Genomic DNA, 25,137 nt, shown 5'->3' with positions numbered 1-25,137 from the left:
AAAAGGCCCTCCATCCCCTGTCCCTGTTTACTTAAAGGTCCTTGTACCCTCAGCTCTTTGACTTCTTTACAAAATACAGATTCTGCTAGGGGAAACATGCCTGTAACCCCAACACATGGGAGGCTGAAGCAGGAGGATCTCAAATTCAAGGCTAACCTGGGCTACATAGTAATACAATCTCAAAAATAAAATTGAAGTTCGGTGTAGTGGCTCAGTCCCAGTACTTGGGAGGCAGTGGCAGGCAGATCTCTAAATTGAATGCCAGCCTGGTCTACATAGTGAGTTCCAGGATAGCCAGAGCTACAAAGTGAGACCCTGTCTCAAAAAAAAAAAAAAAAAAAAAAAAAAAAACCAACAACCAAAAAACCAAAAAACCAAAAAAACCCAAAAAAAAAAAAAAAAACAAAAAAAAAACAAAAAACAAAAACGGGGTTGGGGATTTAGCTCAGTGGTAGAGCGCTTGCCTAGCAAGCGCAAGGCCCTGGGTTCGGTCTCCAGCTCTGAAAAAAAAGAAAAAAGAAAAAAAAAAACCAAAACCATCAAAAACTGAGTTTTGCATTTGTTTTTCCTTTTATTTATTTATTTATTCTTGCTTATATGTGTATTGCATGGCACAGCACAGATGTGGAGGAGGTCAGACGACCACTTGTGGAACTTGATTCTCTCTTCCCACACTGTGGGTTCTAGGAATCAAACTCAGGCTATCGGCCTTGACCGCAAGCACCTTGACCCACTGAGCCAACTTGTTAGCCCATGTTTAACTTATTTAAGTTATATATTATTTATATATTATTTATAGACCACGGTTTGCATCTGGGGTGTCCCCCTGCAGACTCACGTTAAACACTTGGCCCTTGGCTTGTAGCATTGTCTTGAAGACTGGAGCATTTAGGAAGTGGAGCTTGGCCAAGAGAAGCGGGAAACTTGGGCATCTTTGTTAGGGTTTTACTGCTGTGAACAGACACTGTGACTGAGACAAGTCTTATACAGGACAGTGTTTGATTGGGGCTGGCTTACAGAATCAGAGGTTCAGTCCATTATCATCAAGGTAGGAGTAGGGTAGCATCCAGGCAGGTATGATGCAGGCAGAATTGAGGGTTCCACATCTTCATTCATCTGAAGGCTGCTAGTGGAAGACTGACTTCCAGGCAGCTAGGATGGGGCCTGATAGCCCAGACCCACAGTGACACACTTCCTCCAAAAAAGCCACACCTACTCCAACAGGGCCACACCTTCTAATCGTGCCACTCCCTGAGCCCAGCATATACAAACCATCACATTGGGGCAGAACTGCGAAGGTTGGACCTGGTCCAGGCCTATGCTCTCTGTTTTCTAGTCTGGGCGGTATGGGCCAGCCGCTGCCTCCTACATCCACTGCCATGGGCAGAGCTGTGCCTGCCTCCACAGCCTGGAATCTCTCTGGAACTCAGAAATACACCTTTCCAACCCTTCCTCCCATAAATTGCTCTGTCAGCAGTCTGTCAAGTTGACATGACAGTAAGACCGTGAACTGGGCCTGTAAATACAGGAGAGAGTAACCTGAGGCATCTGGGGGAATCCAGAGATGCCATGGCTACCTCTGATGGGGAGCGGAGAAGGCAGCAGATTGGCCAGGGCCAGGGCTGCCTTGGGAGCTGAGTGAAGAGTGAAGAGAGATCAAGGGAGAAGAAAGAACAGGGATGGGAAGGGAATCTGATGGCCTGGGAGCTTGGGAGGGGAGCAGGAGGGGAGGAGGTCAGAAGGCTAGTGTTGGGGCTCTGATACTCATAACAAGTACAGGTTACTAGAGACCAGAGAACTCTGATACGGAACCACAGCTACATGCCAAGGGAAGCGGTCCTTTCTGGTAGGCAGAAACCCATTTCCCAGGTTTCTGAGGAATGCCACCAGCAGTCCTCCTAGAGTGACTGTCCTCTGGAGTTTGGGACCTAACACACAGGATACAACAAACTTATTTTAAAATATTAACTTCTTCGTGATGGTTCTGAGGGTAAGAGTACTTGCTGCTCTTCCAGAGGACCCACGTTCGGTTCCCAGCACCCACAACCATCTGTAACCTCCCAGTGTCAGGAGATCCAACACATTCTTCTGGCCTCCATAGGTACCAGGCACATACATCGTGCACATACATAGTTCAGACAAAAATACTCACACTAGTAGAATATAAACAAAACTTTCTGCATATTTTATTATTTATTTACATCTGGACTGAGGGTGCAGCTTCGTTGCTGGAGTGTTTGCATAACATGCATGAAGCCCTGGGTTCAATTCCCAGCACCACATAGCCCAGGTATGGTGGTACACACATGCAGACCAAGCACTTGGGAATTAGAGGTAGGAAGATCAGATCAAGAGCATCCTTAGCAATGTAGAACGGTAGAGGGCAGCCTGGGCTACACATGACCCTGTGTTAAATTTAAATGCACAGAGAGAGAGAGAGAGAGAGAGAGAGAGAGAGAGAGAGAGAGAGAGAGAGAGGCAGACAGACACTCACAATTCATATATGCACACATACACATTCTTTTTTTTTTTTTTGGTTCTTTTTTTTGGAGCTGGGGACCGAACCCAGGGCCTTGCGCTTCCTAGGCAAGGGCTCTACCACTGAGCTAAATCCCCAACCCCACACATACACATTCTTAAGCGTTCTTTTACATCCACTGTAACTTCTGAGTGGGAATATGTACATATGAGAGCAGGTGCCCATGGAGTCCAGGACAGAATGTCAGATCTCCTGGAGCTGGAGTTACAGGCTATTGTGAGCCACTTGGCATGGTTCCTGGGACTGAAGAACTCTCTACACGAACACCACTGTTCTTCAGCCTGGAGCCATCTCTCCAGCCAAGGTTTCCATTTCTTTGTCCTCCCAGAATAAACTAGGCTCCCTCCAGATTTGCAGCTTTGCACCTCGTGCTCGACTTTCTTCTGCATCTTCTTTTCTTGGTGGGGAGGGGGTATCCGAGACAGGGTTTCTCTGTGTAGCCCTGGCTGTCCCGGAACTCTCTCTGTAGACCAGGCTGGCTTCTAACTCAGAGATCTGCCTGCCTCTGCCTCCCCAGTGCTGGGATTAAAGTCGTGCACCACCACTGCCCTGGATCTTCTAGATTCTCTTTTCCTTTCTTTTAGACAAGGTCTCGAACTGGCCATAAGCTCTAGGTATCCAAGGATGAATTTCTGGGTCTCCACCCTGCGTGTCCAGAGTCCTGGGATTACAGGGTTGCCACCACATCCAGTTTTTGGGTGCCATTGATGGAATCCAGAGTTTCCTGCCCACTAGGCCTGCACTGTAGCCATGGAGCTACACCCCCCAGGCCCCACATATTTTTATGGCTCTGTCTTCTTCAGGCCACAGGTCTGTAGCTGCCCCTCAGAGCTTCCCGGAGCCACTCTGGTCTCCCTTCCAAGTCTCCAGGCTTCATTGTTTTTTCATAACTGCCACTGTCCAGAACCACCTCCCAGTATGGCAGCTCCCAACCGCAAAGGCCAAGCTGAATTGACTTTTAACTCAGTAAAACCAAAGCTTGACCTCCTACGTTGCACAACGTCCAGCGCATTTGGCTAGTGGTTCCCACACCAGGCAGAACTTCTGTCACCAGAGTCGTTAGACAAGGTGACATCGAACAAACCAGTGAATTTGTATTTCATTCTTTCTCGGTGTCTTCTCAATGTCACATAAGTCTGCTTTGTTTTTTGTTTTGTGTTTTTAGTTTTCAAGACAGGCTCTCACAGGTTGTGCTGGCTGACCTGAAATCTGCCACATAGACCAGGCTGGCCCAGACTATCAGAGATCTGCATGCTTCAGCCTCCTGAGTGCTGGGATGAAAGGCACACACCGCCTTTTAAAAAACAAAAATCCCGGGGTTGAGGATTTAGCTCAGTGGTAGAGCGCTTGCCTAGGAAGCACAAGGCCCTGGGTTCGGTCCCCAGCTCCGAAAAAAAGAATCAAAAAAAAAAAAAAAAAACCCAAAAAACAAAAATCCCAGCCATTTGATTTTACTGTTGAAGACTAAAGAACCAGATGGTGGGGTGAAAGCCCACTAGCTCAGAGGCAGAGAAAGCACCCAGCTGACTGTCTACTCCACAGACATCCTAGAAGGAAAAAGGTCTTTCTCCACCTTCCACACTGTCTTAAGTACCCTTCAACTCAAAGACCCTCCTTTCTGTTTACTTCTGGTAACTCCCTGCCTGCTGGCTGGTCGCTTGCTCTGACTCTTGACCCAGGGTTGACTTTATTTAGCTCTTGGGTTAAAGGGGTGCACTAGGGCTGCACCACACCACGACTACTTGTTTACAATGTTGGGGTTCACAGTGTGTTCTCTGCAACAACTATGGCCAGCTATGGCTTCACGATCCTCCTGCCTCAGCCTCCCGAGTGCTGTCATTACATTCTACTTAGTTTGGTTTTCTGAGACAGACTCGAATGACGTAACCCAAGCTGGCTGTAAACTCACGACACCCTCCCACCTTAGGTACCCAAACACTGGGATTACAGACGTGCACCACTGTGGTAATTTGAACAGGAAATGACCCTGTCAGGCTCGTATATTTGAACACTTGGTCCTCAACCGGTGGCACTGTTTGGGAAGGTTTGGAACCTTTAGGAGGCGGAGCCCCTCTGGAGGAAGTAGGACCCTGAGGAGGACTTATTCTCATTATCTCCTTTGTCCTTTTCCCTCCCCTCCCCCTCCCCCACCCACTCCCACTCCTTGCAGGTACATAAAAACAGGATCTTTGCTTCCCGCTCCTCCTATATCATGCTTTCCCTGTCATGCTAGACTCTCCCTATGGAACCATAAAGGCAAAACAAACTTTTTTATTCCTTAAGCCACTTCTGATCATTGAGTTGATTGTAGCAGAAAAGATGCTAAGCCAGCACCACGCCTGTCTTCCCTTTACATTAACCAGTAAAGAGGGGTCCCCCACCCATCTGCCTTAGGACTGAACCTGACACTGTTGTCCATAAACGTGCATTCACTCTCTGAAGGGGCCCCAGGGCACCTGGGAAAGTGGACCTACCCTGCCATGAGAACGTGCCCAGATGCCCACACATGCAGCAGGTGAATGGAAGCATAGAAACCCCAAAAGCTTTACTGCTCTTAACATTGTTGCCCAACTGACAGCTCCCTCAGCACAGGCAGCTGCTGATGTTCAAGGTCAGAGGCTCCAAGAACAGTTGGAAGTCCCTGGGTGAGGTGAGCATTCAGGAGGACGTCATATCCTCTGTTTCAAAGACTAAAGAGATAGAGCTGGCCATCAAAAGGCATCCCACGATGATGCTGGAGATGCTGAAGCCCAAGGCTAGCCTGGAGTTCCTCTGGGCTCGCCTCCAATCCCCAACTGAGTTGGCTTCCCGGGTCTGTGGAGGTGAAGACAAGCAGGAAAGGTAGTTCCCAGGAGCAAAAGGATGAAGGGAGGGACCTCCCTGGAGAATCCTATATCAGGACTGGCAGGGTGAGGAAGAAAGGGCAGGGCTTGGTCCCCAAAGGAAGAAATAACTGGGAGGGACACCGGATGAGAGAGTTAAGCAGGACCCAGGAGCTTAGGGAAACAGAAAGGGCACACGGCCAGATGGCAAAAAGGGAGGGAGGCACCCCTGTGGTATGGTAGGGCATGAGGAGGTCCCCGGGGGAGAAGGCCAGCAGCTGGATGGTACCCACCTTCAGGGAGAACAGCAGGGCTGGGATTGCCAGCAGGATGCAGAAGCAGAAGGACGTGACAGACAGACAGAGATAATCCTTCGCTGGGGGAGGCAAGGCAATCAGCATGACTGGCCCGGGTAATCTCTGATAGGCTTGTTTCCCTGACATGGTCTGGGCTTCCAGCTCCTTGATTTTGGCCCCAGCAGCCATGGACCCTGACCTAAGGAGGAGGTTCTGGGTGATTAAAAGCTGTAGGTAGAGGGTAAAGGGATCAAGAAGAGGGCATCTGTGCTCCCCAAAAAGAGGGTCAGAGCCAGGCCCAGCGGTCTGGCATCCATATGGTCAGTGGAAGGAGTAAAGAGGGCTGGAAGTTCGAGACCCACCTGGACTACCAAACGTGTTGAAGGGCAGCCTGAGCAACTTCGTAAGAAGACCCTGCCAAAAAGAAGAAGAAAAAACAGAAAAAAAATTATAAAGAGGCTGAAGATTTCCTCCCAGTGGTAAAGCACATGGCTCTGAGTGTCCATGCGTTCATGGGTGGCTGAGAATGTGGCTCTTGCAGTAGCAGGAAGGGGCTGGAGGCATGGTGCAGGACCATTAGCACCTTTGCCTAAAACCCACCAATGAGGGCCTGGAGGTGTGGCTCAGAGGTACAGCTTTGCAAGCATCTGGGCTCAACCCTACTAACAAGAAAGAAAAAAAAATAAATAAAAATAAAGGACCTGCCAGGTCAAATGAGGCACAAAACACAGATGATGCCATCCCAAGCCAGGGGTAGGGCACCATCTAGAGTCCACCACGCCTCCATGTTCCTAGGGGATAGTTTTGATGGCCCCATATCCCCTCCACAAGCTCCCTGGAATCCCCTCCCTGTCTTTCTCAATTAACACAACACACACACACACACACACACACACATACACACACACACACACATACTTCCTCCCTCAATGTCCGTAACTAATCACCAACTCAAGGCCTGTAGGTCTTCTCTTTGCTCCTCAGTCCCTGAGATGGCCTTGGCAATCTGAGTCACTGGGCGTGGTCTCTCTAGTGCCCACCACTTCATTATGATTGGCCACTGTCTAGTGGGTGTGCCTCCAGTGCTTAAATCTGATTGGTTCAATGTCTTTAGGGGCATTATCCAGCCACACCTTTTTCTTCATGCTCTTGTGTTTGATGCTTTGAGCCAGGAGCCTACAGCTAATGGCCCTTTGTGTTATCCCCCGTCCCCGGTTTGAACTAGTTAACTTAGTGTCTGGTGTATGGCTCTCACTCCCAGGCTGAACATGAGCTATTAGAACATGACTGATCACTCACATCACGGTAACATCCTGAGATTTATGCCCAGGTTGGACCCTCAAGTCCACACAGTGACAGGCCAACAAGACCCAGGCTCTCCTAGAGTTCACAGTTCATGGAAGAGAAAAAGAAAAAGAAAATGTGAGCCAAATGCGTCATGGTCTGAATTTAAAATGCTCCCCTCCCCCAGATCACTTGGTCCCTGGGTTTGTGGCGCTTTGTGAAGGCCATGGGACCTGGTAAGCATAAGTAAGTCTCTAAGGTGTAGGCCTTTAGTTTATAATTATAGCCTCTGCTTTCTGTCTGGGGCCATGTGAACAGCAGCTGGTGCTGGTCCTGCTGGCCTCAATTCTGCCAGTTCTGCGCCACTGAACAGTAGGTTTTGTCCCAACTAAAGGATTCCCTCCTGGAAGGAGCCAGGGCTCCTGAGCTTTGAGAGGCAAACAGAAGCCACACATGTCCAAGGGAACCAAACCTTGGAAGACTCTTGAGGGCCCCTCCCCAGCAGTTAAAGAGTAAACAACTGCAGGGGGAGGTAAACCTCAGCCCTTACCTACCAGGTCTCCTGACAATCTCAGTGGAATTAAAACCAGGCCAAGTCGGAAGGGGGTCTCACCAAAACTGAAGCTGAAACAAGTTTAACGCCAGCAACCAGGCTATTTTTTTACCCTTATCAGAAACAGTATGATGCCAGTTGCCAGGAGGAATACAATTGCAGTGGTCAATGATGTTTGCAAGTCATACAGGGTACACAAGATTCATATCCAAGATTAATTGTTATGCCAAAGTTTTGTAACAGGGCCCCAGACCTTAGCACAACTGACTCCATGGTGGAAGGACCACAGGCGGCACCACCTGTCAAAAATGAGAGCAAAGACCTAAACCCATCAAAGTCCATGGTTCCGGGAAGGTCTCTAAATGGACTAACCTTGCTTTCTGGCTTCTGTAGTTCTATTCTACTCTAGCTAACTGTTCTTGTTAACTGTAGTGTGTCAACCCAGAACATGGTTTTTGTGTTTAAAAGATCACCTTGAGAAAGGTGTGGGGCTATCCTGGGATCCCAAGCACACGGTGTAGTCGCTGGCCAGCTAAGAAAGACTTTCTATTGGTTTAAATGCATGTTTGAGCAGTCTTCTCTAGTGAACAGCCCACCTGACTACACAATTCAGTGACTTCTAGGGAGTGCTGATATACACAGGGTTGTACAGTGTTCCCCTGCCTGAGGGAGTGTCTAGGTTCCTCAGGAACTGAAAGGCACACAGTGCCTCAGGAGCCACAGACTCTAACCTGATAAACCTTCAACGAGGGCCTCTGGAGGCAGCTAGACCTGGCCAGCTCCATGATTCCCTGAGGAGGAGACACTGCTGAAACACTGCAGAGAGATTTCACCATTGAGCTCTGTGAGCTGTGCAAGAGCTCCTGGTATTCAGTTGGGTTTTTCCTTATGCAGCTCCCTTGGTGTTTCTTATAGAAACTGAACCAGTGCTCAGAGCATTTACATGGCAAGGGTCTCTTACCTCAGGGAAGAATGGGCAGGGTTCTGGCTGCGGTAAGTGAAAAGCAAACAGAGCCTAAACTACTAGCGTGTGTGTGAGTGAGTGTGTGTGTGCGTGTGTGTGTGTGTGTGTGTGTGTGTGTGTGTGTGTGTGTGTGTGTTGCCTGCTTGTATGTCTGTGTACCACATGTGTGGCCTGCCTGGATACCAAAGAGGGTATTGGATCCTCTAGAATTGGGATCCAACTGTGATCTGCCATGTGGGTGTTGGAAACTCAGGATCTCCGCAAAAAAAACAAGTGTTCTTTAACCAAGGACCCATAACACCTGCTCTGGTCTGTCTATCTGTCTTTCCTTCTTTCCTTCTTTCCTTCTTTCCTTCCTTCCTTCCTTCTTTCCTTCTCTTCTTTCTGTCCTTTATTTCTTTTCTTTTAAATTACAAGCTCACTATGTAGCCCCAGGGTGGCCGTAACTCTCTAAGTAGACCAAACTGTGCTTCGAATTCACACAGATCCACTGGCTTCTGCTTGCCAAGTTCTGGGATCAAAGGTGTGTGCCACCACGCCCATCACATATGCTAGTGCCAACTATGTTAAATGGGAAGTAAAATGCTATGTAATTCTAATCCTCATCATTAGCAACCCCAATAAAAGTGCACTGTTCACCAAATTGGACTTTGATGCGGTCATTATTTTGGTCTGCTGTGAGCTTCCTCTTCAGGATGAGTAGGCATGTACATTGTGTGTTTGGGCTTCTCTCAACCCCATTTTTAATGGTGTTTTTTAAAATGCTTTAACCTCCCTTCCAGCCCACCACCCACCAGAAGTAGTGGGAAAAGAAAGGCTATTAGGATACAGGGGAAGAGGATCTGTTTAGAAATTGTTCTTTGGCGCAAATCCCATCTGTGTTGTCAGGAAATCAGCAGTTGAGTTCACAGGACAGCAGCGGCAGCTTGATCCACTCGCAAATATTTCACAAATATACCAGCAGTCCAGTTCAATAGTGTTGGGACACTAACGCAAATCAGCAGCAGTGGCACAATGCAACAGAAACAGCTAGGCCTCCGCCAAATCAGCACAAGTCAGCAAGAGCAGGCCAGGAGAAGCTCTTGGCCGTGCCTCTCTGAACAAAGTGAAGATCAGTGAAGACAGGAGACCAAGAAGCTTCCAAAGCTAGCTATGCAAGCCTCTCCCCACCCTCATCATCGTCCACTGAGTCCTATTTATACTCCCTCCAAACATCATATGTCCTCTACGGCTCTTGCCTCACCACCGGTCTTGCCTCAGCATGTGAGTCTGTCTTAGCAAAACTCCATGTGAGTCTGTGTCTGCTGACGTCCGACTGCCAATCGGCCTGAGTCCTTGAAGGCAGCAAGAGGCCGCCAGAACACCAAGGATTTTGGTGCACTTCTCTCTATGGAGTCACAACAAGTGGAGCTCAGCTACACAAGTAAGGCAAACCAATACATATGTGTCATCAGTGAAGAATCCTTCATCACGGGCCCTTTCACGTGCTTGCTTTAGTAAAACATCCTTTCACCTGTTTCTGCTTCAGGAAAACATTCCTTCACGTGTTTTGCCCCAGCAAAACACCATCCAACACAACTGACTTTCCAAAGGAACCATAAGCTTCCACTTTGTGTCTCCCCAGGAAATGTCTATCATACAAGTGCCACCATGAAGGACTCCCTGAAGCCGTGAAGCAAAATAAATCCTCCCACAAGTTGTTTCTGGGGAGAATGTTGATCATATGGATGCAAAATTAAATGAAATTAAATGGTTGCAATGAGGGGGATAATTAAAAAGAGGGAGTAGTGGTCTCTAGAGGGATGTGACAGCTTGGGTAGCAGGAATGGGTAGTCAAAAACATGCTCAAGGGAAAGGAACATGTGACCTGAGACAGGAAGTACAAAAGGAACCAGCCTTGAAGGGGTTCCAGGAGGGGGGGGGACCAACAAGTGCAAAGGCCCTGAGGTAGGGAGTAAGATGGCAACCATAGAAAGAGAAACAAAAACAGTAGCAACATCTGCAACTGATTGTAGACACACCAACCGAACAGCCCATACCACAACACACATCCCCTCACACACTCGTGCACGCGACTGAAAGCAGCCCAGTATCTTAGGGTTCTGTTGCTGCGAGGAAACACTGTGATCAAGAGGGAAGGTGTTTGTTTGGCTTCCACTTTCAGATCATGGCTCACTGTTGGAGGAAGTCAGGACAGGAGCTCAAGCAGGGCTGGAACCTGGAGGCAGGAGCTGATGCAGAGGCCATGGTGCTCACTGGCTTGCTCCCCCTGGCTTGCCCAGCCTGATCTCTTAGAGAACACAGGACCACCAGCCCGGGGGTGGAGCCACCCACAGTGAGCTGGGCCCTCCCTCATTGATCCCTAGTTGAGAAAATGCCTTAGAGCTGGGTCTCATGGAGGCACTTCCTGGTCATCTCTTAACCACTGCTAACTTCTTAGCTCTATCTAATAGCACCAATTGTCCCAGTAGTGTTCAGGTTTCTCTTCAGTGGTTCTGGTATCTTGTTAATCACAGTTGATTCTTGGGCCCCACCTAGCCAGAACCACAGAATCTGGAGTCAAAATAGCACATGGCCCTGATAGAGTCTTTAAACTTCCCTCTGAAGCTTCACAAGCTAGGCCTCCATCTTCTGCACTGCTTCAACATTCTTATCTTCCAAGCTCCTAAAGAACATCCCACTGGGGGCTGGAGAGATGGCGCAGCAGTTAAGAGCACCGACTGCTCTTCCAGAGGTCCTGAGTTCAATTCCCAGCAACCACATGGTGGCTCACAACCATCTGTAAAGAGATCTGACGCCCTCTTCTGGTGTGTCTGAAGACAGCTACAGATTACTTACATAAAATAAATAAAAATGCTTACCAAAAAAACAAAAAGACAAAAGACCATTCCACTGAGCTCTCCACACAAAATGGTTCTTCTAGCCCAAAGTCTCAGAGTCCTTCCACAAACCACCCCAAAACACAGTCAGATCTGTCGCAGCAATATGCCATTCCTGATAACCAACTTCTGTCTTAGGGTTTTATTGCTGTGAAGATACCATGGCCACAGCAACTCTTATAAAGGAAAACGTTTAATTGTGGCTGGCTTACAGTTCAGAGGTCTAGTCCATTAGCATCATGGCAGAAAACATGGCAGTGTGCAGGCAGACTTGACACTAGAGAAAGAACTGAAAGTTCTACATCTTGGTCTGCAGGCAGCAGGAGGAGACTGATGACACACTGATCAGACTTGAGTTTATATGACTCCAAAGCCCGCCCCTCCATAGTGACACACGTCCTCCAACAAAGCCACACTTCCTAATAGTGCCACTCACTCCCTGTTAGCCAAGCATTCACATGCTGTGGCAGTCTGTGGCAGCCATTTCTATTCAAACTACCACAACCAGCAATGACTTCTTTTGAGTCTTCTCCCTTTGACTTTCAAAGTGTCATTTGTATTAGATTCATGTGCACAGGAAGCATGCAAAATGTCTTTGCCTGTTCTCTTGAGGAGATAGCTAAAGTTGCCCAGCATGGTAGCTCATGACTTTAATCCCAGAACCTGGGAGACAGAGGTAGTTAGATTTCTGTGAATTGGAGGCCAGCCTGGTCTACAAAGCTAGTTCTAGGGCAGCCATGATTATGTGGAAATAATCTTTCCTGAGAATATTTCTTATTTTCAGAGATGAAAGTGCAAGTGCAATTCTTGGGGGACTTTTCTTCACCCCTTTTGTTCCCAAGTAATGACAAAGTATTGCTATGTCCATTCTAGCCTGGACACAGAGACCTTGTATTTTTATTAACAAGCTTCAAAGCACTAAGCTGGGTAGGTTCTGAGATATTCTAATCCAACTAGGCTGCTAGTATCTAGCCACATGCCCTGTTACTTGCCATCTGAGTCTGGCCCTGACTTGCTCTGGTCCACATGTGTCCTCATGGCTGCTCTCCCATTATGACCTCATGACAAATCTTCATGGTCCATCCACATGGTCTCTCTACACCTCTCTGTCTGTCACCCTCTTGTCTCTTTTTGGGACCCCCTGACTGGGATTCTCTTCTGCCCAGCTAATTCTCTGATCAGCTCTTTATTAACCAATCAAAGGTGATAGAAAACAATTTTTACATAACATTGAGAAAGGAGATGCTTGACCATGCCAACTTCCAGACTGCAGCCAGATGTCTGGGCATAGAAACCAGCATCTGAATACAGTGCACAAGCCATCCCCCAACACCTAAGTTTCCTCCTACTTGGCAACCAAGTTAATAATGTGCCTTAAGACCATTGAAATAATGGACTCAAGATGGAGAGATGGCTCAATTGTTAAAGGCCAGACTTGAAACCAAAAAGTCAGAACTAGTCGATCATGAATGACTCAAACTCATAGGAATAAGAGTCCCAAATAGCAAGGTGTCAAGGGGCTTAAGAAGGGAACCACGGATGGGGAATTAAGAAGACAAAAGCGTGCTGGGGATTTAGCTCAGTGGTAGAGCGCTTGCCTAGCAAGTGCAAGGCCCTGGGTTCGGTCCCCAGCTCCGAAAAATAGAAAAAAAAAAAAAAGAAGAAGACAAAAGCAAATGCTGAAACCGGGAGGTCTTGCATAAACTGATGACTTATACCAAGCAAGTTTATTAAGAAGTACAGCGTCATATATAGTATTCTCAGGAAGAGACTGGGACTGAGTCAGGAGAAAGCTAAATCAAGCAACTTTGGCAAAGAGAACACAAGTGTAATGGTTTGCATATGCTTGGTCCAGGGAGTGGCACTCTTAGAAGGTGTGGCCCTGTTGGAGGAAGTGTGTCATTATGGGGTGGGTTTGGAGACCCTCCTCCTAGCCACCTGAGGATGCTCAGTCTGTTCCTGGCTTCCTTCGGATGAAGATGTAGAACTCAGCTCCTCCTGCACCATGCCTGCCTGAATGCTGCCATGCTCCCACCTTGATGATAATGGACTGAACCATTGAGCCTGTAAGCCAGTCCCAATTAAATGTTGTCCTTTATAAAACTTACATTGGTCATGGTGCCTGTTCACACAATAAGACCCTAACTAAGACAACAAGGATACCTAAGACACAGCTACCTTAGGACTGATAACCAAATCCCTTTGTGAGGCTCTTGTTGGACCTCTACCAGGACCCCTTGAATGAGACTCATGGGGGCGGTGATCAATGCAAAAACAAGAGGAGTTTTATTGTTCCAGCACATTGGGGTCACACCACTCCAAGAGGGAGACCGCTCTGAGCAGACGCTAACAGGGAATTATATACATTTGATAGGGGCAGAATTCCAACAATAAGGGCAGAATTCAAACAACAGTAACTGGGCAGGATATTATTGGTGGAGCAAAGCAACCTTCAAACTGACTCCATTGTCAGTGGACCGTTCAGGACTTTCCAAGGGGTTCAGTTGGGGGTCACATGTAACTTTGTCTGACAGTTGGCTTGCAGACAGCTGGGTTGTCTGAAGCCAGATAAACTCTTTCCTCTCCAGACTGGCTTGGTCAGTGTTTTATTACAGCGACTGAGATGCTAAACAAGATGCAAGAATTGTTTTTAAATGACTTCACTATTTTTCTAAGTACATGTCGAATTTATAGACCTATTTTATATGCCTGTACCCAGGGACATATAAAATTTTCTCATGTAGGGCTGGAGAAATCGCTCACAGGCTAAGAGCACTGGCTCCTCTTCCAAAGAACCTGGGTTAGATTCCCAACACTTAACATGGCAGCTCATGACCATCTATAATTCCAGTTCCAGAGGATACAACGCCCTTTTCTGGCCTCTTCCAGCTTCATGCATGCACCTAGTGTACACACACACACACACACACACACACACACACACAATGTGTGTGTGTGTTCAAGCAAAAACATTCCTACACATAAAGTAAAACTAAATCTTTAAAATTGTATTTAATTGCTCAGGTTTTAAAGGGAGTCACAAGTAGAAAAGATTTAAAAAGGCTTGGTCTCACTATGTAGTTCTTACTGGCCTGGAACTCGATACATAGACCAGGCTGGCCCAAAGCTCACAGAGCTCTGCTTCCTCCTGAGTGCTGGGGTTAAAGGTGTGTGCCACCATGCCTGGCCAATGCCCTGGTCTTGAAATGGTTCCTTGAGTCCTTAATTGAGTCCTACACAGAGTTCAGTGTTTGTCCCAGATTCCAAAGTTCTAAGTTTAGGGAAGTTATTTTTGCTTTTGTTTTGTTTTGAAACAGAATCTAACTTTGTAGCCTAGGCTAGCCTTGAACCCATGGTCCTCCTGCCTCAGCCTTCCAAGTTCTGGGATCACAACTGTATACCACCACCCATAGAAAGACTTCACATTTCTAAGCAGAAATGCCTAGACCCCAAACAGGGAGCCTCTAAGTCTCTACATTTTTTCCCACCCTGGGCAAAGGGAACTTTCTGTAGCTTGGGCAGTTGCCATGGTGACATGAAGCCCCTCCTACTCTTCTTCTAATTGACCCAAAGTTCTAAGGCTCAAAGCCCTGAGCTCCTCCACTTCACTGATCCCCCTACCCACTTCCTTTAATCAACTCTTGATTGGCTTGCTCTTTGGAGGGAAATATTGGTGGGAGGCTTACCACACTCCAGGATGCCATTGGCTTCTAGGTGCTGTATCCTCAGCTGTTTCTGTCCAATCTGGGCCCTACCAGGACACCTAAGAACTACAACCTGTAGTTTGTGGGATAGACAGAGAGGAAAGAGTGTACTGTCAGAAAGCAAAGAGGTAACCAAGAGAGAGCAAGGGAAGACAGACTCTGCTCCAGATGAGGAGGATGGGGAGAACAGTTCCATCTACCCCAGGCAACAAACCACATAGTGCCTAGACTGTGACGAAGCCGTCACACATAAATCCAAGGGAGACTTGCCGTGATGTAGAAGCCTGTGGACTGAGTAAACAAGGTTGTTTACATGGGAAGACAGCTAGCCAGGCTGTAGACTAATACTAGGACACAGGAACACTTAAACAACACGGTAAACATTTTGAGGATTGAAGAGGGTGCGGATGCTGGCTGGTGGCCATGGATAGCACTAGGAGGCCTTGGTAAGGGGAGTAATACCAGCCGGACACAGTGTCTCTGGAAAAGCAAGGAGGAAAGGAAGGAAGGAAGGGGTGGAGAAATGAATGAATGAATGAACTAGTGTGGGGTAAAGACAGGACAACTTACTTTATTAAAAGGCTGGAGAGAGGGGTTGGGGATTTAGCTCAGTGGTAGAGCGCTTGCCTAGGAAGCGCAAGGCCCTGGGTTCGGTCCCCAGCTCCGAAAAAAAGAACCAAAAAAAAAAAAAAAAAAAAAAAAAAGGCTGGAGAGAGCTCAGCAAAGAAGAGCACTGACTGCTCTCCCAGGGGACACGGTTTGAATCCCAGCACCCACATGGTGACTCACAACTGACTATAACTCCAGTTCCAGGGGATCTGACACCTTTTCTGGCTTCCTCAGGCACCAAGTACATGAGTGGTGCACAGACATACATACAGATGAAACGCCCAGTCACGGAAAATAAAATTCTAATTACATCTTTTTTCCCCACAAATTAAGGGGGGCAGAAGAAGCAGTTCAGTGGTTAAGAGCACTGCTTGTTCCTGCAGAGGACCCAGGTTCAATTCCCGGCATCCATATGGTGGCTCACAACATCTGTAATTACAATTCTAGAAGCTCTTATGCCCTCTTCTGGTCTTTATAGGCACTGCATGTATATGGTACACAGACATACATGTAAGCAAACATCCAAATACATAATGAGTAAACAGATCTTTTTTTAAAAAATAGTCAGGGGCTGGGCAGTGGCAGTGCACACCTTTAATCCCAGCACTCAGGAGGCAGAAGGAGGTGAATCTCTATGAGTTCCAGGCCAGCCTGGTCTACAGAGTAAGTTCCAGGACAGCCAGGGTTGTTAAACAGTGAAACCCTGTCTCAAAAAACAAACAAACAAAAAAGTCAGGGAAAATATTACAAGCAATACATAATACCTAAACAAAATTAGGGCACTGGAAGATGGCCCCATCGCTAAAGTGCTTGCCAGGCAAGCACGAGGGTCTGCGCTGGGATTCCAAACACTCCCATAAAAACCTGGGTTTGGGAGTGAGGACATGCCTGTAATCCCACTGCTGGGGATCTGTATTCAGGACTACCTGAATCAGCCAGTTCCAGTCTTAGTGTTTAGTAAGTCTCTTCATAGTAATAAAACCCTAAAACAGTGAGGCAGGCCTCTGTGAGTTCGAGGCCAGCCTGACCTACATAACGAGTCTCAGACCAGCCAAAGCTACATAGTGAGTCCCTACCTCAAAAAAAAAGCAAAGCAAGACGGAGAGTGACTGAGGAAGACATCTGACAGCCCCCTCTTTCTTCCTTGTGCATCTGTGCCAATTGTTCATGCAAACCCGGACATACATGTGAACACAGTATGTATGTGTACACACACACACACATACACACACAATATGCACACACTCACACGTGTGCACACACACACACACACACACACTCACAATCAGTGCTTACAAACTCTTCAAGATGCAGAGTGAAGAGAATGTTTCTAACATAGTACATGGAGCCAGACGACAGGAAAAAATACTGGAGACTTGATCTGCAGATCCTCCCGTCTCTACCTGAGTATGGGGATTTACAGGCATGAAGCACCACCGCCTCTTACTCTCTTTTCAGCTCTGACCTCAGCATCTTCCTTTCTGCTTCTACTTCCCAGAGCCCTGGACCCACTGTGAATAACATGTTGGGAGGAGTATTTGGGCAAGAAGAATGGGGGACTGGGATGGGGACAGGGACAGGGACAGGGACAGGGACACGATAGTCTACTAAGTTTCCTCTAGAGAGGTTCATGGGAAGGAAGATCCTCTGACCAGGTTTAGGTACATCCTTAACGTGTCTTTCTGATGAACCAATCAGGTGGAATGGGAAAGGAGGAGCTGCAGGATTGGAGCCAATTGGAGATCAGAAAAAGGCAGCCTTGTCTTTTCTCCCTGGTCTTTACTGTGCAGAAATTGAAATCCTGAGTGATGTCTGGATTGTCAACTTGATGACATCTGTAGTTAACTAAAACCCCGAAATGGAGACACGCACCTGTAAGGGATTTCTTTACTTAGTTTGAAGTGGGAAGATCTACTTTTTTTTTTTTGGTTCTTTTTTTTCGGAGCTGGGGACCGAACCCAGGGCCTTGTGCTTCCTAGGCAAGCGCTCTACCACTGAGCTAAATCCCCAACCCCGGAAGATCTACTTTTAATCTGAATCTTCGAAGTAGAAGACATATCTTTAATCTAGATCTTGGATTAAAGTTGTGTCTTTAATCCAGATCTTTTGAGCAGGGAAAACCCACTTCTAATCTGGGCCATGCTTTCTGTTGGAAACCTATATGAGGACATGGAACAAGGAAGCTTTTGCTCTGCCCACTTGCTCTGACCTTGCTAACAAGTCCATTCCTTCGCTGGCATTAGAGCCTGCATCTTCAGGGTTCCAGCGCATACTGAAGACCAGCTGAGACATCCAGCCTCACGGACTGCACAACTACTGCATCTTAAACCTGTTCATGGGCAGCCGTATTAGACTAGCTAGACCGCAGCCTGTAAGTCATTCTAATAAATCCCTCTTCTATATAGATTCATTCTATAAGTTCTGTTGCTTTAGAAAACCCTTACTAATACAAGCAGCTACTTACACCAAGAAATCTACTATTGTTTTAATTGTATCTGATCTACTGCTGGGATAAAATGTCATGACCAAAAACAATGCAAGAAAGAAAGAGTTTGTTCTGGCTTACCATTTGTCTTAGTTTTACTGATATGAAAAGACACCATGATCAATTGGGACTGGCTCGCAGTTTCAACGGTTCAGTCTGTTGGAGGTTAGTTCTGATGCTTTGATTCAATTGGGAATCCGTGTGTCCAAACACTAAAGGTCCTTGTCCCCAATTGGTTTTTGATCAATCAGTAAAGATGTCAATGGCCAGTGGCTGGGCAGGGGGCAGGACCCTTGGAATTGCATAGGCTAGGACACAGAGGAATGGCAGAATCCCCGTGATTTGGCCTGGGGTATATTAGTCCATTATCATCATGGTGGGAAGAGTGGCATCATGAAGATAGACTTGGTGCTGCATCTTGAGTGGAAGGTAGCCAAGAGGAGGGTCTGGATCACACTGGCCAAACTTGAGCTTATATTGGAGATCTCAAAGCCCTGCCTCCAGTGACACACACTTCCTCTAACAAGACTATACCTCTTACAATATGGCCATACTTCCTAACAGTGTCACTTCCTATGAGCCAAGCATATTCAAACCAACACACTATTCTAGGGGAATAGTATCCCTCATGCTAAGGGGAGGCGTCACATGGAGACAGGAGCAGGAAGCTGGCTGATGGATCACGTTTTATCTGCACACAGGAAGCAGAGGCAGTAGGGAGAAGTGGAGTGACGCTATACACCCTCGAAGCCTGCCCCTCGTCATGTACTTCCTCCAGCAAGGCTGCGCCTCTTAAAAGTTCTACAACCATGGGCTGGGGAGATGGCTCAGTGGTTAAGAGCACTGACTGTTCTTCCAGAGGACCTGAGTTCAAATCCCAGCAACCACATGGTGGCTCACAACCATCTGTAATGAGAACTGATGCCCTCTTCTGGTGTGTCTGAAAACAGTTACAGTGTACTTATAATAAATAAAATAAATAAATCTTTAAAAAAAAAAGTTCTACAACCAAACAGCATAGCCACCTGCAGACCAGGTGTTGAAATATCTGCAGGAGGCGCTCTCATTCAAACCAAGTTAATTATGCAGGGAAAGAAAGCAAGAAGAAAGAAAAGTTAGAGTAAGAATAGGAAAATGATCAATAGCCTGATGTAGTTAGGTGCACACCTTTAATCCCAACACTTGGAAGGCAGAGGCAGGAGGATTTCTGTGAGTTCGAGGACAACCTGGTCTACATAGTGAATTCCAGGTCATCCACAGCTACATAGTAAAACAACAAAAAAGACTAGGCACTATTTCCAGTGCTTGGTCCCTAACCTCACTGGGCCCAGCCCCTTCCCACCCCTGCATCCAGTTCCTCCTGAAATTGAACCCAGCAGGTAGATAGTGTCCTGGCTCTGAAATCTTCATGGAGACCTGGACTGGTCCATTCCACTCACTCCAAGAAGCCACAAAGTTTTCCTTCCACTCCTCCCAACAGATCAATCAGAAAGGACAACTGGAGCTATAGCTAGAAGGCTATTCATGCCTGTTGGGATGCTTCGAAACCAGACAAGTTCTACACTCGGCATCTTTCTTCTAAGTCAGGCAGTCCTTCAGCCAAAGCCCAAGGTGTGAGAAACAGTGGTCCTCACTTCCCAATAAGAGTATCAGAGACTCTGATCTCTGCCTCACAACACTGAACATCATCCTACAGAAAAGGCAGAGTCAGCTGACAAGCCAATTCACTGCATTGCCCCACCCCCTCAAGTCCTCTCTGGCTGATCTCTCCAGGAAATACAACCTTTCTAGTGTCTGGTATTGCCCCCCTCCAGATGGCATCGGGCCTGCATGCAAAGCTTTCCTTAATGTATACTGCTGGCTAGAGAGTCCCATCTTTTCTGAAACAAGGGCTCAGTTGCACAGCAACCTGCCTGTAACTTTCCAACCCTAAAATGAACTAGACAAGTAGACAGTAGCTGCCTGATTGAGAGGACAGGGGGCCTAGCACCTCCTGCTTAACTGTGACTCTCTGATGAACTCCAAGTGTACCTCATTCTGAAAATGGACTGCAATGGTTTATTTCTTATACTAGTTTTGATGGTTAATCCATATGCATGCATGTATGTTCATATGTATTTGGGTGCACATGTGTGTGCCAAAGGGTGTGTGTGTGTGTGTGTGTGTGTGTGTGTGTGCGCGCGTGCGTGCGCGCGCGCCAGAGGATGACATTAGATGTTCTCTTCAGTCTCTCTACACCTTATATACTGAGGCAAGATCTCTCTCACACAAGAACCCAGAGATTGCCGATTTGGCTTATCTGGCTAGCTAGCTTACTCTGAAGAACCCGTCTCTACCAGCTATGCCTTGGAGTAAAAGCAGGCCCTTACCCCAGTCAGTGTTTACCTGGGTGCTGGAGACCTGAATTCAGGTCCTCATGTCTGTGGAGCAAAGTCTTTCTCTCCTGAGCCCCCTCCACAGCCCCTTGACTAAAGTTGGAATCTCCCGGGGAATACAGTTCTTGAAGGTTCTACGGAGAGCAGAAGAGCCATTCTAAATATGGAGGACACCAGCCCATGGCTGAGGTCTTGGGCCAATAAAAAGAGAAAAGGAAGAGTGAGCGGAGCACCAGTGGTTGTCTCTCCTGCTTCCCACTCTGAATCAAATCATTCCATGAAGAATTTGCTGACTTCAGAGCTGTGGCTTGCTGCTGTTACTAGGGTTTTAAGGTGCCTATCTGTAATCCAATACAGTTGTGACTGGGCCTGATGTGCAAGCAGGCCTGTGCTCCCAGATATTTGGGAGGCTGAAGCAGGAGAATTGGAAAGTTCAAGGCCTGCCTAGGCAACTTATGGAGGCCATGTCTCAGATTTTAAAAATATAAAGAGAGGGGGCTGGAGAGATGACTCAGAAGTCAAGAGCATTTGTTATTCTTGCAAAGGACTCAAGTTCAGTTCCCAGCATCCATATACCAAGGCTCACAACTGCCTGGAAGTCCAGCTCTAGGGAATCCAATGCCTTTGTAGATACTTTCTCTCTCTCTCTCTCTCTCTCTCTCTCTCTCTCTCTCTCTCTCTCTCAAGCTAGCCATGATGACCCAAATCTTTAATCCCAGCACTCAAGAGATGGATACAGGCCAGCTGAGTCCACATAGCAAGTTTCAGGCCACCCAGGGCTACACAGTGAGAACCTGTCTCAAAATGTAAAGACTCTTGTTTAAAGGGCTACAGATATAGCTCAGTGCTAGAGTGCTTGCCTGATAAATATGAGGCTCTGCATGCGTGTGTGTGCGCACATGTGCCCTACCTAGTTGAATCCCAGTGGTATTGTATGAATATCCACTGACAGTTATCCTAATAATCGCTAATTGCCATGTCGCTTGAAAATACGATTCATTTTCCAGCAGAGCACAAGACACCCCATAAGCTTGCTTACTGACTTGCAGGTCTGTGTGTCAGCTTTCTGGTCATGATCTCCTACGGTTCAAATAAGGTGTCCCCTCTGCTCAGTTCTCACTCAATGCTCAGGCCCTCTTCCAAATGGATACGGTCATGGCTGACCTCAGAACCCTGCTGGCTAAAGGCTTGCATCCTAACACCTTATAGCTTCAAGACCTAAACCAGCAATTTTCTCTTGCATTCAGTCCACAAAGTCTTTGGTCAATTACACCAAGGCTCTTATAAAAACTCACTTTATTATTTTAGACTCATGAGCATATTCTCTACAACACAAAGTTAACTGACTGGAGGTCTTAATGACAGCTGCAGAATTCCTTCACAGCTTCAGTAACTGACTGGATGACAAGGGAGAGGTATATTTGTGAGGCAGCAGGAACCTGGGGGTGATCTGAGGAGTACACCCTGATGTTTCCTGTGCCATTTGCATTTAGTTCTGGGGAACTAAAAGCATTGAGCTATATCTACATTTAAGTGGCATTCCACTTTCCATACATACATACATGCATGCATACATACATACATACACACATGCATATATACATCTCACAGATGTACAGATGTCTGCAATCCTTATACTTCAGAAGGCAGAAAACAGAGGATCAGGAGATCTTGGCTGAGAAGTGAATTCCAGGCCAAACGGGGCTATATGAAATCCTTTCTCAAATGCTAGGATTATAAGTGACCACAGATCACCTGGTTCTTATCCATCCATCCATCCATCCATCCATCCATCCATCCATCCATCCATCCATCCATCCAACCAACCACCTACCTACCTATTATCTTTCTTTCTTGAAGCAAGAGTTTACTACTAAGACTTGGCAGACATTATTTTGAGACAGGGCATTACTATGTAGTCCCAGAGCTTGCTGTGTAGACCAGGTTGGTACTGAATTTACAGAGATTGGGAGATCTACCTCATTCTTTCAAGTGCTGTGATTAAAGATGGCTGCCACAATGCCCAGCTAAATCTAGCCTTCTTACAGATTTATCTACCTCCTCTTCTGAAGCCTTTCTTGTTCTTATCCTTCAGTCCTTTGCAGAAGAAAGACACAAGAGACAGACGTTGCCACAATCAATCCCTGTGAGGGTACAACAAATACAATGTTCTCAAAGAGCAGCACTTCCTAGGCCCGAAGTGCCATAAAACAGTGACCACGCCCACCTCTTGAGACTAGCCAATCAGGACTAGAGATGTTCTTATCTCCATTGTGAAGAATGAGCTTTGACTGCACAGCTCTTAGGATTCTGGGTAGAGCCCTGGGAAGCGCAGTGAGTCTGGGTCTTAATTTTCAAGACACCAGGATCTGTCTTTGAGTGAAAAGATCATGGCTAGGCAGCCACTAGGACGTCCACAGACTGAAGATGAAAAGAAATTTCACGCTCGGAATCACATCTTGCTGTCGCTCTTCTCGATAATTGTTTTCCTACCCTTAGGAGTGGTAGGCCTCTACTTCAGCATCCAGGTAAACTATTCCCAAAGACACTGCTCACCCTATCCTCTGCTTGCCACCTGCAACTGCTCGTGTCCTAAGTCTCGGGTCGGGGTCTTCCCACAGTGGCTATAGGGCTCCAACCCTCCTTCCAAGCACTTCTGGCCTCAGAAACCCATACCCATGCTCCCACCCTTACAGGCCTACGGAGCCAATCAGAGCAGTGACTGGGAAGACGCCTACCGGAACTCATCTCGAGCTCTTTGGTTTGATGTGTTGGCCATACTAATCTTTTTAGCCGTCCTTTATGTAGCTTTCCTAGTCCTATGAAAGCTAGACCCAGCATCTACGGGCTCCTCCTCCAACAGACATGCCCACTTACATTTTGACCAGCCACCAAAAAGAAATTCAGAGCTTCAGAGGTGCCCTTGCCAAGAAACCCACCAACCAAAAAACTGAACGTCCGGGGAAAAAAACTCGATCCCAAGAACCAACCCCCTGCCTACACTCCACCAGTTCATTCTCATTTGTCCTCCACAGCTGTCTCCACCCATCTTGGAGGCCCATATCTCAAGTTCTAAATTTGCGTGAGCCACTGAGCTGCTCTTTCATGAAAAAAAAAAATCACATTTCATAGCCCAATAAAATTGAAGGGAATATTCCAGCATTGCCTGTGTTTGTGTGTACATGTTTCTCTGGCTCAATAATGGTTTCACTGGAGCTGTGTTTGCTTAGACCCTGTTAAAGTCAGACTGCAATAATGGTGCCAGGCACTGTGGCACACACCTCTAATCCCAGAATTTGGGAAGTAGGGACACTTACACACACACACACACACACACACACACACACACACACACACACACACACTTTTTAATTGCATGTCTTTGATTTCCTGAACCTGTTTTCTTTGTAAAGTATACATAATAATTCATACTAAGATGATGGGAGTATACATAGGAATCTCAATGTGTATTTACTCTACATAACTTCCTTTTCAAGCCTGGGTGCTGGGCTGCTGGTGTCTCTGAGCAGGAAAGGAAAACAGGAACCTTGGCTACCTATGCTGTCACACGCCTTTAATCTCAGCACTCAGGAGACAGAGGCAGGATAGATCTATGAGTTTTAGGCCAGCCAGGATAGTGAGTTCCAGGACTGCCAGGGCCGTGTAATAGAGAAATTCTATCTCAAAGATGACAAAATAAGGAAAGAGGAGGAGGAGGAAGAGGGGGAAGAGGAGGAGGAAGAGGGGGAGGAGGAAGAGGAGGAAGAGGAGGAGGAGGAAGAAGAGGAGGAGGAAAGAGGGAAAGAAGGAAAGAAGGAAAGAAAGAAAAGAAAGAAGAAAGAAGACAAAAATAGAAACCTCAACCACAGAGAAAATTCAGAATATGGACGCAGAGGAATCGAGATCTCAATGCCAACCTGGGCTACATAAGGGAGACCTGGTCTCAAACAGAAGATACAAAAAAAAAAAAATCAACAAAAACCAGGAACCTCTCCCATAATTTAAGCCAACAACACACAAACTTGTAAGACAAGGGGGATGTTCCAAGAATTGGGATGGATTTCATAGGGCCAGGGAATGGGGCAGTGTAGCTGTTGTACCGTGCATGGAGTTTGGAGTTTGGTCCCCAGCACTGCATAAACTGGCTGTGGTGGTGCCTACTTGTAATCTTTCACTCAGAAATTGAAGTAAGGAAGGTCAAGTCAAGGTCATTCCTAACTACAAATCAAGTTGGAGGCTAGCCTGGGTTATGTAGGTCTGAGACCTTGTTTCAACACACACACAAATACACACACACACACACACACACAAAATACACACACAAATATATATGATTGATAGACGATAAATAATAATTATAGATGATAAATAATAGTGATAGATAAATATGTTTAAGAGCACTCACTGCTTTTGCAAAAGACCAGAGTTTAGTTCCCAGAACCCATGTCAGGTGGCTCATAACGGCCTGTAATTCCAATTACAGCGGAGCCAATGGCCTCTTCTGGCCCCAGCAGACACCACATATAGTTGGCCTACACACAGACACACATTCGTACACATAAATTTTGTATCTATTATTTATATCATCTAGATAAATGTGTGTATGTGTTGTGTAGGAAGAGAGAGA

General features: G+C 46.8%; 2 protein-coding genes across 8 annotated transcripts; one reads left to right on the top strand and one right to left on the bottom strand.

The window, feature by feature from the left end:
• Positions 1–5,063: 5,063 nt before the first annotated feature.
• Positions 5,064–22,677, bottom strand: 2200002J24Rikl (RIKEN cDNA 2200002J24 gene like). Of its 7 annotated transcripts, XM_087591724.1 has the most exons (6): positions 22,569–22,677; positions 20,521–20,701; positions 6,957–7,037; positions 6,020–6,071; positions 5,655–5,856; positions 5,064–5,353 (listed from the first exon to the last, which is right to left on the bottom strand). In XM_087591724.1, exons 5-6 carry the CDS (start codon positions 5,844–5,846, stop codon positions 5,198–5,200), a joined length of 348 nt encoding a protein of 115 aa, XP_087447850.1. In that variant the 5' UTR covers positions 5,847–5,856; positions 6,020–6,071; positions 6,957–7,037; positions 20,521–20,701; positions 22,569–22,677; the 3' UTR covers positions 5,064–5,197.
• A 149-nt stretch (positions 22,678–22,826) lies between these two features.
• Pmis2 (PMIS2 transmembrane protein) lies at positions 22,827–23,669 on the top strand. Its single transcript, XM_087607110.1, has 2 exons — positions 22,827–23,038; positions 23,207–23,669. Exons 1-2 carry the CDS (start codon positions 22,901–22,903, stop codon positions 23,333–23,335), a joined length of 267 nt encoding a protein of 88 aa, XP_087463236.1. The 5' UTR covers positions 22,827–22,900; the 3' UTR covers positions 23,336–23,669.
• The last annotated feature ends 1,468 nt before the right edge of the window (positions 23,670–25,137 follow it).

The sequence above is a fragment of the Rattus norvegicus genome, chromosome 1 (assembly GCF_021556685.1).
Source record: "Rattus norvegicus strain SHRSP/BbbUtx chromosome 1, alternate assembly SHRSP_T2T, whole genome shotgun sequence".
NCBI classification, from domain to species: domain Eukaryota; kingdom Metazoa; phylum Chordata; class Mammalia; order Rodentia; family Muridae; genus Rattus; species Rattus norvegicus.
The sequence above is the reverse complement of the archived record's forward strand: the minus strand, read 5'-3'. Positions and strand labels throughout refer to the sequence as shown.